The sequence below is a fragment of the Trematomus bernacchii genome, unplaced genomic scaffold (genome assembly GCF_902827165.1).
Source record: "Trematomus bernacchii unplaced genomic scaffold, fTreBer1.1, whole genome shotgun sequence".
NCBI classification, from domain to species: Eukaryota; Metazoa; Chordata; class Actinopteri; order Perciformes; family Nototheniidae; genus Trematomus; species Trematomus bernacchii.
Genome location: NW_022987648.1, coordinates 18,532,074 through 18,550,869, shown reverse-complemented (window position 1 = coordinate 18,550,869; position 18,796 = coordinate 18,532,074). Strand labels below are relative to the sequence as shown.

The window sequence follows — 18,796 nt, the reverse complement described above, 5'->3', positions numbered from 1 at the left end:
TTTTAACCTAATTGCTGTTTTACATAAACAGTATCAGGCTTGTAGGGTGAATTGTTTTCTTACATAACTACCTAGCTGTCAAGCCAATGTTAACTATACTCAAGTTCTGAATTCTGCAGAAGGGCAGCTAAGAGTTTATCATTTCAATAACATTCTTCCAGTGTAAATTAATATATTTAAGAAATATAAAGCAAATAACTTTTAACCATGATGCAAATTATTTAGTTTTTCAACAACTCTTTACAACAAAATGTGCAAAATATATGAAGCAGGAGCTTATGCACTTCCCTTTAGGGTGTTAAATCATATATATATATATATATATATATATATATATATATATATATATATATATATATATATATATATATATATCTAATCTAATCTAATCTAAGAGAGACAGCTTTATCACTTAAAGTTGATTTCTACAATAAGTCAGTGCAAATATTTACAAGGTGGCGCCAGAGTAACAGTCAACCAAAACAACCAAATTTAAGGGGTTACTCTGATTATATTAGGATAAGCCAAGTCTTAGTTTGTCAGGCTTTACTTTTGTTTTTGTTTTGATCAGCCCCAGTTATACTATAAGTTGGGGGATCACCAAATGCATTAGGGTTCATCCTCTGGGGACCAGGAATGTCTTTACTTAACTTCATCCATTCAAAAGTATTTGGACTAACGTATAAACTCTCATTGCCATCCAATGTGGATACAAATCAATAGTTGGATAGTAACATTTCACACTTAAAAACACTTGGATATATTCACATTTAATATATTAAGCTAACAGATATCTTCCAGTTGGATATACACAGCTGTATTCCTGTACAGTAACATTTCCACTAAACACAATCAATAAAGTGAACATTAGTACTGCAATCACTTTTTAAAGCACTTCAAACACTTTAAAATTCAGAATATCAGGGACAGTCTGCCAATAAGCTTCCAGTATCATGTGTGATTGTCAGTAGGCACATAAGCTACTCAGCAATACTGCATTGGTTACAAGATATGGCACAAAAATACTACAATGTGCAACTTTAAGATTTGGGCACTTACATGTCTGAGGTAGCAAAATAATCTGTTTATTCATTATATATATTCTTATTTCTTATGGCTCTTTCTAGCGACATTTCAGCTGTTTGGTTAATTCTGTAAGTGATTGTCTATGTGCAAAGCAGCCATGGACACCCCTACAATACTTTGGCACCAAAAACAGACCTGAAGTTGCTCTCTGAGGGTGAACAATGTGGTCGTCTCCTGAAGAGGGCAGCTTCAGGCCGTTCGTGAGAGAACAACCTCTCCCAGTTACTGTGACTCTGTCCTTCGTGTCGCACCAGTGCCAGCACCAGTGGTGATCTGCAGGGCAACAAATCTACTTAATCTTTGACGTCCTTGATGAAAGACAGCTGAGAAACCGTTTTCTTGACCCGCAGAGCGGTGAGTCGAGCAGCAGGGTTGGCGTACCAGCACTCTCTCATCAGTTTTCCCATCACACGCAGAGCCTGGTGGGTAACAAGCAGACAGATAAAAAGCGAAAGCGTCAGAGCTGTAGTGTCAGCTTCTTACTTTGTGTAACATAAATACCAAAGCTTTGGTAATTATAAAAAATCACTGTCAAAACAGACGTTTCTTTTGGTATTCAGTTCACTGTTTTTTTTTTTATCAATTCAGGACATACTACGCTGATAAATACAGTGTTCATCATTTTAAAAGTGAAACAAATGTATTATTTCTTGTCTTTCAAAGCTTTTATCAAACTGAACTGAACTGAGCTGACGACAGTGCCTTCAGTCTCCAGTGAGGGGAGCTCCAACTCTTCCTTTACTCACTTAGTGAAAATGATCATTGAAGTGAAGTTTCAGAAAGAAAAATGTGCTCATAAATGCAATGAACACGTCTACTGCAAAACAAAAGTGCCTGTGTTGCGATGAACAAGATTTTTCTTCCATAGCATATGGCATGTTGTGGTTTTGTTTCTGGCTTTTACACATACACTCATGATACATTACATTACATTTAGCTGACGCTTTTATCCAAAGCAACTTACAATGACCAATTACAGGGACATTCTCCCCGGAGTAGCTGAGGGCTAAGTGCCTTACTCAAGGGCACACTAGTGGTGGTGTTCCAGGCGGGATTTGAACTCACGACCTTCCGATCTTCAGCCCACCTCACTATCCATTAGACCAGGGGTCGGCAACCCCTGGCACGCGTGCCAGCATTGGCACGCGGCACCGTAGCCAGTGGCACACTAGGAATAAGTCGAATAAGTGTGCAAAATATTTAAATTGTATTTTCGGATCCTGAACGAGACCGCCGCCAGAGCGCGTCTCCCCGTTACCTGCAGAAGGAAGCCATGCACGCAACGCAGCCCCGCTCTCTTTAACTCCAGGTGACTTTCTGCCGCTTTCCTCCGTGGTGCAGTGCTGATCGTTTCACCACGGAAGAAAGCACTTCACAAATTGCAGTACCCATAAGGAGCTTTACAAATGTCGCAGTTTTTGCGTGGCTGTGTGTGTCTTTAGTTGAAAGCCCAGTGGCGATCTGCTCATCTCTCATTGAAATAATATGCTACAAAGGGGCGGACTGGCCATCTGTGTGTTGAACTTTCCTGTCGGCTCCCAGACCGTAGTCGAGGAGGGCAGAAGCAACGAGCTTCAGGTTCAATAACCCACTTTAGCTTAAATGACTGGAGAGAGGCGAGCTCTTCTTGAGAGGCCGTTGCATTTATTTAGCTGTTCTTCTGTTTCACAAAATACATCACAGACCTCTGTTTTTCTGCTGCCTCGTTTCACTTCCAGAAACATACTCACACGCACACGCCAAACCCCTCTCTCTCTCTCTTAAAGGGACAGCGATCTCATCTCACTCTGCATGACCCTAATATCATAACATGTGTGTTCTGGAGAATCACAGAACGGACGATCGTCCTTATTATTATGCCGTTTAAAACAATTATTTAAATGTGGTTGTTAAATTCGGTATCATGTAAGTTGCGCTGACAGGTCCACACACTGCGTCCCCGCAGCGAGGCCCCCCCGCCCTCCTGTTGATAGATCACGAGCGTCAAGCTCCTCAACATCCCCCCCCCCCCCCCGTTGATAATTCTCGATCGTTGGCACGCTGATAATTTTTTTTTTTTTAAATGGCACTTCATATCAAAAAGGTTGCCGACCCCTGCATTAGACCAACACTACCTGATAAGTGAGCATCATCATAAAGTTGGTGAAAAACACATAACATGAGGATACATCAGTTATATTTTCCTGTCTCACCTCGCAGCTCTGCCACTGGTTAGGAACGTTGGGTCTGAGTTTCTGATCACACACCACCTTCCTCATGTCCTCGATGGCTGGATCAGAAGGCACCAGGTCATAATAAGGCAGCTGGAAATCTTCATGCAGTCCTGTGAAAAAAAGGACAAACGTTTTATTTATCACGCCTGTCCTTATCTGCCTTGTGAAGACAGGACTGATGTACAGCGTACTAAAAAACATGAGGATATAACCACCCTTAAATAGCATGCGATGGGCAAGTAAACATGGTCCATTTAAAGTACCTCTAACAGAGCATCTCCGGGCTAGTTCCCAGAACACCAGGCCCAGAGAGTAGATATCCGCCCTCTTGAATGACTCAAAGCTGTTCATATGGAATGACTCATCCAAGATTTCTGGGGCCATGTACCTGCAGAGGACAAAATGATTAAGGCCTAAGTACTTACTTCCTAAACCGACTGGAGTGTTAGTTTGTTTCCCCATATTCTCTCAATTAAAAATCGTACAAGGCCACTGCTTTTTCCCTGGTCCATGCTACATGTCTAAAACAAGTCTAATGAAAATGTGGCCGGTAGTTTTTCCGTAAACATTCTGCCAAATAAGCCAAACAAAAAACAAGTTGCTTTGTATTTGTGACTCTAAAGACATTTAAAGAGGATGTTTCAGGAAGCTCAAGGGACAAAGCACAACACTGACAGCACTTAAACCACTGAGTCACTTCTTTGCTTTTGTTAGGGCCAAATATAAGTCTTTAAGTCTCTGAAGAGATATAGAATAACGTTTAAATATATATATATATATATATATAAACAATACATGAGAACTGTGTAGGAATGGCTATAATCAGGCCATACTGAGACAAGGATCTTAAACACTCTTTCAATACCAAACTAATTAAACTTCTAGCACATCAAATCAATAGGTTTGAGGTCATTTCAGTTTCGTTTCCTGTTTCTATTTGCTGTTAACTGTGTGTTGGGAAGTAAATAAGACCTCTTGGTTCCCACTCTGTGGTTGGACGGTATGTCGATGGAGTCGGTGCTTGAGTCGTGTTTCACAGCCAAACCCAAGTCTGCGATGACTGCGGTGCCGTTCTTCTTCACAAGGACATTTTTCGACTTTAGGTCTCTGTGGGAAATCGCAGGTTTCCCTATAACCAAGAAGGCCACAAATAAAGTATTTTGCTTCATACTCATACTCAACATGTTGCATACAGTAATGCTATTAGGATAAATGAAGTAAAAAAGAACAATTGAACAAGTGTTTTGTAGTACTCTTACATACAGTATAATGAAATCTAGTCAATTCATCACAGCCATGAATTACATTTATGTGAAAAAACCACACAGTTGAATTGCAATCGGTTTACTGAGCAAAAGGAAAGGAAAGTAATCACTATGATTTTATCTAATTTATCTAGCCAAGTAGCAAACATTAGCAGGGTTATATGTTAGATGTTCTATATCTGCTCAGAGAGATTATTTTCTCGACATAATGTTTGATTCTGTGAAAGACATTTTTTGACATTGTAGAAACTAAACGAAACAGAGTTTAAAGTAATCTTTAGCTGCAAGCCTAAATTACAGCCTCATTTATACATTGTAAACAGCTTTGAGGTTTCACAGGCTGACTGTCACTGCTGGAATCTGGGGTGAGACAATTCTTTACTATAGTCGGTTTATTGCACACATAAATGCTATAACAGTTTTTATCATTCATAAACACATTCATTCACTTTTTACAGCCTTACCTTGTGTTCCGATGATTTCCATGTGGAGATGTGCCAGCCCACTGGCTATGGACAGAGCAAGGACGGTCATGCCTTCCAAAGAGACCGTGTACCTGTTCAGGTAGTCATACAGGGAGCCATGCTCATGGTACTCTGACACCAACCAGAGCTGAGTCCACGAGCCGTTATCTGCAGCACACAGCAGATAATACAGTCACACATTGGCAGGTTTATCTCATAACTGTAATCTGAACTTCATTGAAATTGGTAATTGTCCGTCATTTCTTACCTTTGTTGTCCGCAGCAATGAAGCCTAAGATGTTCTCATGCCTGAGCATGATGGTCTGATAAATCTCTGCTTCACGAAACCAGGACCTCTCGTCTCTAGAGGAGAAAATCTTCACCGCCACATCCTCTCCTCGCCACTTTCCCCGCCACACCTCCCCAAATCGACCCTTCCCAATGGTCTCCTGCAGGACAATGGTCCGAGCTATAGTCCGTTGGACCAGCAGGGGCAGGCCTAAGAAACACCAGCAACACAATTAACTGATATTAACACACAATATGATGCGATATGATACAATACGATACAATATGATATGATACGATAATACTTTAATGGTCAGATCAAGTCTGAAATTTGACTTGCATCACTATGTAACATCAACATAGACAAATAAAAGACACAATACATGAAAAACAAACATTTAACATTAAACAATCACTTAGAAAACATGCTCAAAGACCCTTTAGCATGCATTTGATCTGGGATTTAGCTCTGTCAATGACACACAATTGTATATTTCCATTTCCCAGCATGCCAGATATATTAAAACACAAGTTACCAATATGGGGGTCATTTTAGACTGTGATATAAATGTTTTAAGCAATTTTAACAAGGTTGCAAAAACGTTGCCAGGATCACACCATTTTTAACTTGGAATGCTGTTGAAATGGTTTTACGAGCTTTTATTACTAATCGCTTGGACTACTGCAATTCTCTTTTTACTTGTCTCCCTAAAACATCTTTAAAGAAATTGCAATTCATTCAGAATGCTGCAGGACCACATTTCCCCTGTGCTGGCATCACTGCACTGGTTACCGGTGTCTTTCAGAATAAATTTTACTTTTAGTGCTTTCAAGGCTTTACAAGGCTTTACATAACCTGGCCCCTACATACATTAGTGACTGCCTCTCTTGTATAACCGTACAAGGACACTCAGATCCTCCAATGTCTGTCTTTTAGAAGTACCTAGAGTATTTAACTGTGGAGGCGGCTTTCTGTTTTTATGGACCCAAACTGTGGAACTGCCTCCCATTGGATCTTAGAACAGCAAACTAAATTAAAGACCTATCTGTTTAATTTGGCTTTTCATTTGGGGTCATTTTTGTGGTATTATAAGCTTGTTTATTTATATAGCACCTTTCATGCAAGATGCTGCCCAAAGTGCTTTACAGATACAAATAATCCAATGGAGAGTGCTGTTCTTAGATCCAATGGAAGGCTCTTCCCCAGTTTGGGGCCGTAAAAACAGAAAGCAGCCTCTGCAGATGTCTTGTGTAGTACTTTCAGTATGAGAGGATCTGAGTGTCCTTGTAGGGTCATACAATGAAAGCCAGTCTGTGATGTATGTAGGGGCCATGTTATGTAAAGCCTTGTAAATCATTGAAAGCACTTTAAAATCATTCTGAAAGACACCGGTAACCAGTGCAGTGATGACAGCGCGGGGGAAATGTGATATATTTTTGTGTTTGTTAAAATCCTGTAACTATACGAATACAATTATGTAACTATTCAATTGTATTTGCTTTACAGTTATCCAAGTCTGTCAAGATTACCCAGTATGGGTCATTATCAGATAAGCGCCATCTCTCTTACCTGATCCAGAGCCCGATGTGCTCATGTCGCAGATGAGGTCTTTGAGACATTTGTCTGATGACATCAACATCTGGTCATCCAGAGGTTCCTCCAGGTCCTGCTTGTGGGCCCAGCAGTGGCCCTGGACCACCACCACACCCAGCAGGACCCCCACAGACATCAGGCAGGAGGGCACCAGGATCACCGCAGCCAGCTGTAGCCGGCTCCAGCCCGGCCCCTCCAAAGGCCTCTCTGAACACACACACACACACACACACACACACACACACACACACACACACACACACACACACACACACACACACACACACACACACACACACACACACACACACACACACACACACCACACACACACACACACACACACCACACACACACACACACACCATCACACACACACACACACACACACACACACACACACACACACACACACACACCACACACACACACACACACACACACACACACACACACACACACACACACACAACCATGATGTAGCCAACATTGTTAGCATATCAATCAATGTTCCCTATAATCTATCTCTATAGGCAAAGAATCAGTTGAAGGTGAGTGAACTTGCACCCTCTGGTGGTGAATAATATTTATAACAGAGAGAGTGAATTAATCTTCTTAATCTTAGTGGGCAATCATTTATCAGTGGTGCAAAACTACTGCCAAAATGCGCTGATGTACTGTATTACAAAGAAAAGCTCTTCTGACCTTAACACAAGCACAGCAAAATAAAGCTGTCCAACATTGTATCATTTAGAGCAGGGGTGTCAAACTCAATTTCATCACGGGCCACATCAGCATTATGGTTGCACTCAAAGGGCCGGTTGTAACTTTAAGACTATATCATTAATTAATATAACTTCATAATTAACTACGTCTGAAAGCAGAAGTCTAGGGCAAATAATTGCAAGTCTCTTCAGTAAGAATGTCACAATATGATTTTAAAAGAAAAGCCACATTCTGGAAAAACATTGATTGTGACATTTTGAAAAAAAAATCTATTTAAAGGCTAATTCTAAGAAAAAAGGCATATTTGGACAAAAAAAGTCAAATTCTGAGAAAAAGTCAAATTTGAGATGCATTGTGGGACATGTTGTTTATGGGCAACGTGCTTCTGTAAAGTAGCATGTAACCGTATAATAAACATATTATATTCTTTGCAAGCTCTTGTGGGGCCACAGAAAATGAAGTCGCGGGCCGGATTTGGCCCCCGGGCCTTGAGTTTGACACCCCTGATTTAGAGGGATGGAAATGGTACATTTGGCAGATGCAAAGTTTAGTCTGCCAAAGCATCAGAAAAATTAATTATTGCACATAAATGTCATTACTTAAATGTAATAAAGAGATAAGTGACTGATCAACAACCGCATGTGAATAAGTAGTGGGTTTGGAAAAATAATGTAACCTGGTGTTTGTTTTTTTATCTCTGACCTTCATTCTGTGTGTGGGTGGACAGGTGAGACGTGGACACAAACAAAATAGCAGAGGTGGTGAGCGCTACAATAATATGAGATTCAAAGAGTGAACACTGTGAGAGCATTGTAGCATAACCAAACTTTGAAATGGCCAACTTTGATTGCTATAGCTTTCATATTAACCTCAGGAATAATTTCAGGAACGTATAACACTTCCAACAAACAGTTTCAAAATCATTAATGCAGCCCTAATTTATGTTTCTTCAGCCCTTTTTATCTTCTCCTATCCAGAAGGAATACAATGTCCTCACCATGAGGGACTCAAACATGCAACATCTGCAGATGTGCAAAGCAACACGTCCTGAACTAAACCACAGTTTCATAAGACCTCTTTAGCCTTTTACCTAAATACAGATCCTGTCCTTGTGTCCAACTGGAGCCCATCATGACTTGACATTACGCATGACCTTAAAAACAAGACTCTACTCTCCTCTGGCCCAGTTGCAAAATACTGCTACTGCATAATTGACTCTTAATGTGACAAGAAAGGCATCTCAGCAGTCATTTCTTCTTTAAAACGGTTGCTTTAACGCACCATTTACACAAACGTGAGGTTGAGGAATAACAATCAAAGGTACAATACAATACAATTAAGGCGAAATTAGAGCTATGAAAAACACAAACTACATAACTTAATCTTTAACTGCAAGTGCAGAAGTCACAGACACAAACAGATATCACCTCTTTGTGTTTATAAAATAAATAGCACACTGGATGAAATCACAGTCTGATATTTAGCAAAGGAACAGATTGATTGTCATTCACAGTCCACACCATCACAGCTGGAGTCTGCAGTACGTTACACTTCAAACCTCCTGTATCACCTCTACATTTGATTTACGCAGCCATCTGACTCTAATTAATTAAGGTGAATTAAAATAAGTGGGGGATGAAACTCTTCTTTTCTTTCCATTTTGTGTTTGTTATTCATTTTGTGTCTGTTGTTTCAAATAAAGCCCTCTCACTAGACCACATTGTTAACCTTTTGTACGATTACTGTGGGTGCCCAACCTGAATAGATTTTTAACACAAGAGCTGGAACAGCAGGACGATTAATTGACTAGTTGATCAGATAAATAATTGGTCATGCTTAATAATGTATCGCGCAATATCCATAACATGTCCTGTTTACTGTCATCCTGTATCATGTTACAGAAATGAATATCTATGCCCTTGAGATTGTTAGTTAAAGAAAACACAACATTTGAAGACTTCACTTTCACTATTTTATGATAATTTATATAATTGTTCAAGTAACTTGCTTGTAACTTAAAAAAGACAATCAATCCTTTACATCAAACTTTTCAGATTTGATTAGGTATCTTAGCTGCTCTTTCAATCCCTTTCCAACTACTGCAGTGACATCTTTATCTCAAATGTGTGTGTTTTTAAGCTAGTGGGCTTAAACACAGCATTTCAATCGCCATGGGCTCGAACCGGATAAACACATGTATGTATTGCAGCAGTGTAGCACAACAAACCCACAATGTTCCCAATGTTAAGTGTAACTCCAACCTCACAGTGCACTCTGCTAAATTGTCTACTCACAGGTGTAAATACTCCCCCTCTGCTTTGAAGGACAACTTCTGGACAGATGGCCCATGAGGCAGCACGACCACATGTGCTTACGCAGCATTTATTTATAAATCAGTGATGGGAGGGGGAGAATTCCTAACCACTGTCCCTTTAACCCCGCAGGATTTTGTTATGTCACAGGATCTAGTCGGATCAGCATCCACATCATCTAGCCAGGGCTGGAATAACTGGGAAATCCAACACAGATTGGGAAGGGGGGGGGAGGGGCAGTTGTGCTGCTGTTGTCGAAAAAACAATCGAGAAATATGACGTCGTCCGAGTCACTGTCTGAGGGAATTATTTATTATTTCTGTCTCTTTTTCTTTCCAACTTCAGGTAAAATCTTTATGGTTTTAAAGGTCCCCTATTATACTGTTTTTCATGAATATATTATAGGTCTCAGATATACAAAACATGTCTCTGAAATGTTTGGCTCCAAATACCAAACAGATCACCCATTGTAGCATCCCATAATCCCCTCTGTCTCAGACCTGTTTCAAAAGTGCTGATTCTGTATCCGTTACTTTAGATGAAAATAAGGAGCCACTCCCAACGCCCCTCTGCGAGATATTTGGTTAAAAAAAAAACACAATGGTGCTCTAACAAATCGTTATGACATCATAAAGTGGCCAAAATCTGATCAGCTCATTTTCAGACAGGTTTTTATATAAATGGATCAGGACAAAAAGTGAGCGAATCTTTTTTCCTGAAACTTTCAGAATCTCTTTAAACAGAGAGAGACATGTTTATGTAAAAGAAAAACATGAAAAAGTGGATTTAGCATACTAGGTGACCTTTAAAATAGGCTTCATCCATTAAAGACAACCAAAGATTGCATCATTTCAGAACCATCATGGTGGCCGTACCTGGCTGCAGGTGCAGAGTCTCATTGTTGCAGAAGTCAGTGAAGCAGCAGTTCCTTTTGGAGACATTTCGAGAGCTGTAGCAGAAGACCTGACCCTTCATCTCCGAGGGAGACAGGCACGACTTCACCGACTCCTCCTTCCCCTCGATCAGCATCACAGAGTTCCAGCAGGCGCCGTCTGCGGCCGTCTCACAGGTGTGGTTGGTGCAAAGGTGGCACACACACCTCAGACCTGAAACATATAACACACTCAAGCTGGTTAGATAACAATGTTCTCCATTAATTAATCGAATTGTAAGGGGGCAGGGGGGAGAGGACACCAGATTAGCAGCTCAATTCACATACTGCCAATGCTAGTGGTACTAGCTCATTAGAAGCATGATGATCATGTTATGTAAGAAGGTTCCTCCTCTTAAATGGCTGGAGGTGCAGGGACCAGCGTAATGCATCTTAGTTTAACACCCAACTAATCTTGTGTTCTTATAGAGCTACTGTCATACATACTTTGTTTTATAAGACGTTAAGTGATTGTTACGAAAATGTGCACTGCCTGCTCACTGGAAAACCTGGAAATAAACAGTAGGATTAACATATATTATTAAATTAATTATTTTAGCTGCACTACATTAAAGAGTTAAAAAACAAAATGTCTCCACAGTGTTGACTTGTGGAGACATAACTTCAAATGGGTTTTTATAACCCATTTGAAGTTATAAAACATATTCATCAGAAAGGTTACAAAAAGGCTGTATTTTGTATTTATTAATGTTGGATTAGATTAATTATTGTAACCCCTTCGTAGTATCAGGCTTTTTAGTTTGCTAAGTAAACAAAAACCTTTTAATTTAATAAACGTATCAAAACTCACCGGCCTCATAAGACAAAATCTAATGCAATCCAATACAACAGCACTGCCATTAATTGTACTTTTTACAAAGTTTAAAGATTAAGAATTGTTGACATTAACAACAACCCAAACAACAACAATACCCCATACGGCCTGCGACAGTGTTAACTAATAACCAATAAAAGAAAATTGATTTGTTTTGTAAAAGGATTTGCAAAGATTGTAGAGGTGTACCTGATAAAGAGGCCAGCGAGTGTACATTGTTAGGTGCTTCATGTAGTGTTTTGTGAGGTTAGAGGGTTTAATCCTATCTCAATCTAGTTGTAACAAAAGTAAACAGATAGCTAGTTGATTTTCATCTGTAAAAAATGGTTTAACTTATAAAAACACAGATGTTTTAAAGAACACCTGGCTAACATGACACTGTAGGAAGTCTGATAAAGTTCATACTTGACACCTGTTGAGAGGGACTCCTGGATTTTCTTACTCATCCCAAAACTCCATGTTCTGAGATTACTGCATTTAAATTGATGTGCCACTGAATGTCACACAATAGAGGCACAACAATACTAAATGAAGTGCTTCGAAAAAACATCCTAACTTGTGATGATCAGTGCCTTTGAAGCTTTTCAAGGAGGCAACTAAAAACCCACAACGTCTTAAACTTTAACCTGAATTTAATATTTTAGCTTAACCCATAGTAATTATAAACCCTTCAGACAACCAGTGTTCAAAATATATAATCAGATTTATCATCAAACTGTCAGCTTGTTGAACTTTTTACCCCTAAAGGCCTGGAAGGGTGGCAATCTAAGCATGTATACTGCACGTGTATTGCAATACTCTTTCCAAGAAGGAACAAGAAAACATTAATAAATATTTCCCAGATCTTGACAGATACATTTCACAACAGGAAGAATCTTGAGATGATGGACAAAGTTCATGCTGTGAACACAAGAGACTCCTTTTCTTTTTTTATTGCAAGTGAGTGTGAATTTAAATGTTTATGGTTCGGAAAAAAATAAAAACCCAGCAACCTGCATCTTGTTCCAATTTAAACTGAGTACTTTAGAGAGCAAAACAATAAATATGACCTTGATTGTGTTGGAATCAGTCCCAAGTAATGTTTCCTTAGATATGTTTGTTTTTTTAATGACTCACAAATGTGTAGTTTCAGTATTTTAATTTGCTCAGAGTTTTTCTGAGAACAGCTGGGCAGTGTATGTTACTCATAAAATAATGCGTAGTGCATTTTGGGACTATTTAAAGGTCCCATGACATGGCCATTTCTACTGATCATAATTCCATTGTTGAGGTCTACTAGAATAGATTTACATTGTTCAATGTTCCAAAATCACATTGGTTTCTCATACAGCATCTCTGTATGTGTATTCACTCTCTGTCCTAAACGGCTTGTTGGAGCTCCTGCCCCCCCCTCCCTGTGAGCCCAGTGTGCTGATTGGTCAGCTCGCCCACTCTGTTCTGATGAACACCACCGTTACATCGGAACATCAGTGATTATGTGTTACAATGGCGTTAGCAACCAGAAAATGACACCAGTAATGACAAACAGATGAGAATGTGAGTGTGTGTGTGTGACCCCACGCTCAGGCTGAGTTCAGGCTGAGTTTCGCGGTGTCTCGCTGTCTCAGGCTGAGAAATCCGTGGAGCCGTGGCTGAGATATGATAAGGCTGAGTGAGTGTGTGTGTGTGAGGAGCTCCACGGATTGGTCCATTTGGACCTGGGCATGGTTACGTCACCATACTCAGGAAGAAAAAAATGGAAAAAAGAAAAATCTCCAACGAGGCGTTCTGGGGCAGCATAGACAGGTCAGAACCGAACTGTGTTAGAGTTTTACTCGCTACAGGGTGTACTTTGAGAGTTTGTGACTTTGCAGACCGTTTACATGCAGAAAAAGCTACATAACACACAAGGGGACGGGTAATAACCGGAAAAGCATGACATGGGACCTTTAAAGCCCTCGATTTAATTTTGGTCTTTTTGTGTACCGACATTCAGAGAAATCAATAACATACAACCTTGTTTTTAAGAAAGTTTTCTAAGCCCCTACACAGCAGTCTACGGAGAGATTTTGCGAGATCTGGCAAAACCCCTTTGCGAGATCTGAGATCTGGCAAAACCTTTCATTTAGCTCAATGTATTTCCGGGTCAGTTCGGCAACACAGAAACCACAACAATGGAGCGGTTCATCGATTTTTACTTTGAGCTTGGCCTAAAATATAAAGATATAACATCAGTGCTTGGTAACAGGCACGGGTTTCACATAAGTGAAAGACACCTCAAGAGAACACTCAGAGCGAGGGGACATGCACGTCGCAAAGCATACTCTGAGCTGAACTATTGTAAAGTCATGTTGTTTGTATTTTTACAACGTTATGTTCATGAGTTATTGATCCGCGAAATTCGAATCTGTCAATAACTCAGCTCAGAGTATGCTTTGCGACGTCCTCGCTCTGAGTGTTCTCTTGAGGTGTCTTTTCACTTATGCCGAACTGACCCGGAAATACATTGAGCTAAATGAAAAGTTTTGCGAGATGTCGCAAAAAAAAAAATGGAATTTTTTTTTTTATACCAATTTTTTTCATCTCCATGTCCCCTAGGGGGCTCCGTAGCAGTCAGACAGACTTCGAGCAATAAAAGAGATCGGCATTTTAGTTCCATTATGCTTTAACAGCATATTTGGGAGTAGCTTGGCCAGGGCCGTATCCACCATTGAGGTAATTTTTTCCGAGCTGTGTATATAACAAAACTTGTGAAATAACTGCACTAAACGGGGTTCTTTGTAGTACTTCCATTTACTGACGATGGGGGCGCTGCATAACTACGTAGCCTCGATTAAAGCAAACAGAAGAAGACGACATGTATCAACAAACCACCGGAGCAGCAGAGGAGTGATGAGGTATCTAGAGATCTGAGTCCAGCGGGCTGCTTGTGTTTCTGTTCATCAGGACATCATATGACCAGCAGATCCTGTGTGAACGCTCTACGTTAGTCAGTGGACGTCCGACAACATGCACACTAACTTATATTGCAGCCATAGGCTATACTTTGGTTTAAATTGCGTGAATAAAATAGCTAGAGAGCTAAAGTGAATTACATTCATCCAATGTCAGAAGGATTACCTTATAACAAACGTTGTAATGCTTTTCTTTCATTTCAATTTGAGAAAATATTGAAGATATAACATTGTATTGTTTTCTTTTTACACTGACTCAGATATAATGAAAAGACTACGTCAGTCGAAGCTCAGCTTTGGTAAGGAAGAGACAGGACAGGCAGAGAAAGAGAGAGAGAGAAAGTGAAGGAAGTCAGGGAGGAACTGCAGGTACAGTCACACAAAAGAATGTAGGCTTAATAACCCCATCTATCCATCTATCTATCTATAACAATAGTCTTCGTTTACAATATAGACAATAGGCATAATTTTAAAACAACATACATCTATTGCAGTTATGATGTCATAATAATATACGATTGTATAAAACACAATTTGCTTACATCTTTGTTCTCTTTTGAGAATCAAACAAAAACAGATTTAAAAAAATGCAAACCAACAAGTGAAATGAACTAAATTGCTTTTAATTCACTGGCAGGAGCGACAAGTGAGGAGGAGCAAAAAGTGAACAACGAGGGAGAGATTGAACAAAGAGAAAGAGTAGAGGAGAGAGAGAGTAATGAACAGGAAGAAGACAGAGAGACTTAAGAAGATGGAAGAGAGGGTGCAGGTTATGGGAAGGAGAGAGACATGGAAAATGAATGTTGACAATGTTTAGTGATCATTTTAGCCTCTTCTGCATGTCCAGATCATTAATATGTAACAATCAACTGATTCTTATGCATTACACTTTCAAAAATAATTTATGCTGCAGCCCACTGACATGGTTTGAAATCAATATAGTATCCAATTTGTGACCCCCAAAATCTCGAGGAAATCCTGGATACGGCCCTGTGCTTGGCAACAACTTTTTGAAGCACATTGATTATTTACAAAAACAAGGTTGGTCTTTTTAAACACTTTCTTAAAGAAAGGTAACACAATTGTCAATGGCATGTGAGGTGGCAGGGAGGTTATTACATTTTTCTCCATTGTTTATAGTTATACTTTATACAAATGAATTATTCTTTAGAATGGGTGTCATAAACAGCTAAAGTGTTCAGTTAGGGAAACAGGAAATAAAGAACAATGTTAATCTCTCAAAATATATCAGCAAAAACAACATACTGACTATTGACTGACTATTTAAACATTTAAAAAACTCACAAGCATATTCTTCATTTTAATGTAGTATACAACCCAAAATGAGGGCACCTTAAAGAAAACACATTGCTGATCAGCTGAATGTTTGCGTTTAATTTATTTTACGAAAGAAAGTGTTCAATAAGTGGGGTTCTAACTTCTATCACTTATCTATTCACTTCTTATAAGTTGGTCATAATGTCTTATTTAAAGTCTGCACCATTTGTAGCCAAAAACAAAGGAAGGTTTCAGCACACTGCAACCGTTAACCTTATCAAACAGAACAACTTTCAGTCACACCTATTTATCAGAGCAGGACAGACACAGACAGCAGTACATAAATCACAGGTATAATTCATCAGTGAGGAGGAGGAGGCTTTGTGTTGACAACAAGCAGTGCAATTTATTTGCAATGCATTTTATAATACAGCCAACCAGCCTTCAGACCGACACTTGCAGTATCAATTAAGGTTGCAACAAATAAGAATTTCATAACTGATGAATAATCTAGCTTTAAATTGTAAAATAATTATGACATGTGCAAATCACAACCCCTAAATCCCAAGATGCTGATTTCAAATGGTTTATTTTTTGTATGACCAGGACTTTGAGACCCAAAGATATTTAGTTTTCTATTAAAAATGAAAACAAAAAGCTTCATACATTGGAGAAGCTAGCCAAACACACTATGTTCAAGTAAAAAAAACAAAAATATCCCGCTATATAAAACCATAACATTTAATATCTTAAACTCTTTTTTTTACCCAATAAGTGACACCATGATTTGAGCTTAATTTTACAGCATGGGTACTCACTGGGAAATGGTAACACTCTACTTTCTGAAAGTTTGGGATAAATCCCAGAACTGCCAAACAGTTTTTGACAAAGCACTCTATGTTTAAATGTACGCTACTTTGGGCAAACACGTGGTCAATACCACATGCGACATAAACGGAACAATATTCAGGCCTTACCTGGAGGGACGTTATTATTTAAGAAGAAATAGTCTTTGCCTTCAGAGCTTTAAAAGCAATATAATTTAAGCCTAATGCGGATAAAAGATTAGAAGAAAGAAGAGAACATTTATAAAGGTGTAAAGTTGAGTTTATTGGTAAAGAAAAAGTCTCCTTCAAAGTTAAATAAACGTAATTCATGTTGTTTGGGAACATGTTTGGGGACATGGACGATTTAATCTCCCTGAAACAATATGAGGGATTTCAAAAGTCAACAATAGTTAACTATTAATCCCAATAAACCAGCCATTTATGAGGTAAGATTTTTACTAAGTCACATAACACCTTGATAGATAAATGCGGTGCAATGCAGGTACTGTACCTGCGGTGAGCTGGGCGACAGACAGGAAGATCAACGCCGCTTCAACGCTCTGCTTCCCGGGACGAACCATGGCAAGAGCCGCATCTGCTCCGAGTCAGACCCTCCGTCACACAGCTAGTCTACAACAACACACACCATCTCTCATTGCGGTAATGTCCGTGGTCCATGCATCTCTCAAAGATGCTCCTCAGTAAATGCGGAGAGGGAAGTGTGTTCGCAGAGAGAGGTTTGCTCCGCCTCTGTTGACGGGAATTTAAGAGGATTAGTGCTGCAGACCTCTGATAAAGACATGTGAACGAGAGCCAGGGAGAAGTGTGTTGCACATCCTTTTAACAGAGGATATTATTTAATCCAGAGTGTTACAACGACAGTAGGAACAAACAGCAAAGGTAATGTGTATGCCAACATACTACATCAATATTTTCAAATGACCTTTTTTACCAGTTTGTGGGCACTTGGTCAAGGTAAGATGCTGCTGTTCCATTTATTGTACAACAATTACCGGTCCCTATCTCCTCTAAATTCCCATTAATAGAGTGCACATAGCAGATTATAGAAGACCATTTTGTAATTTAACCAGGGATATTTCGGTATTCCTGTGCTGGAATAATACCTGCTTGGAGTTGTCCGTCAGTAAGTTTGTTCTCGTTTGATAAACACCTCTATATGAAGGAATAAATATCTTATGAGCACATTAAAAAATAAAACGACGTCTTGAATCTTGTTTTTCACACATAAATCATCTGTAGAACAGGGCTGCAAGATCAGGCAATAATGTGGAACCAAATATTACTGCACTTTGGAGGTATGAACTCATTTTAAAGTTTGTTTGATTGGCAGTTTCCAACTTCGCCTGGTTGGTATCCAGCCATCTCCTGCTCCCCTGTTGCCTTTACAATTCCTCTCACTGGAGGAGAGCAGAACTCAGGTCAGCAAAACAGAACAACCCAACAGCACTGCTAACATCCCATCCAACCAAGCAGAGAGTAAACACAGGAAGTCTGCTTTACATTAAGCTCAATGCAGAAGTTATAGCTCAACTCACCTGCATGTAATACGTTATTTACTGCAGGCCATATGGGACCAAGCTGTGTTTCTGCTGCTCGGGCTCCATAGCAACAACAGGTGCCAGTGTCACCAGGGAGAAAACTCTGTCACATGAGCACAACATGTACTGTTTCCATTTAATTACAGCAAAGTCTGCAGTCTATGTGTAGTACATAGTGATACATTACATATTCTACTTCACTATCAACTAACACATCTATATCTACAATTAGTGATTTCAGGAACTTTGTTTCTGTCCTGGGACAATAATACTGTGAAATGTGTATGAATAATCCAGATGGATTTTTTTTTGTTTTCAAGTTAGCCATACAAAAAGAATTTGCAATGATTCATAAACAGATCATATCTTTCCTTGTCTTAGTTGTTAGTACATAGAAGTTCACAGCATGTTTACAAATCCATTGGAAAAATGGGTAAAACACGATGGGATTTAGAAACTGGAGTCTAACCTTTGTGTTCTGTGAG

At 39.4% G+C, this 18,796-nt stretch overlaps 1 protein-coding gene across 1 annotated transcript; it reads right to left on the bottom strand.

The window, feature by feature from the left end:
* Window positions 1-465: 465 nt before the first annotated feature.
* Window positions 466-17,421, bottom strand: LOC117485732 (activin receptor type-1C). The gene is made up of 9 exons (XM_034134400.1): window positions 17,264-17,421; window positions 10,824-11,054; window positions 6,887-7,117; window positions 5,297-5,527; window positions 5,029-5,196; window positions 4,272-4,428; window positions 3,563-3,687; window positions 3,279-3,409; window positions 466-1,505 (listed from the first exon to the last, which is right to left on the bottom strand). The coding sequence occupies exons 1-9, from the start codon at window positions 17,331-17,333 to the stop codon at window positions 1,380-1,382; spliced, it is 1,470 nt and encodes a 489-aa protein (XP_033990291.1). The 5' UTR covers window positions 17,334-17,421; the 3' UTR covers window positions 466-1,379.
* Window positions 17,422-18,796: the final 1,375 nt, after the last annotated feature.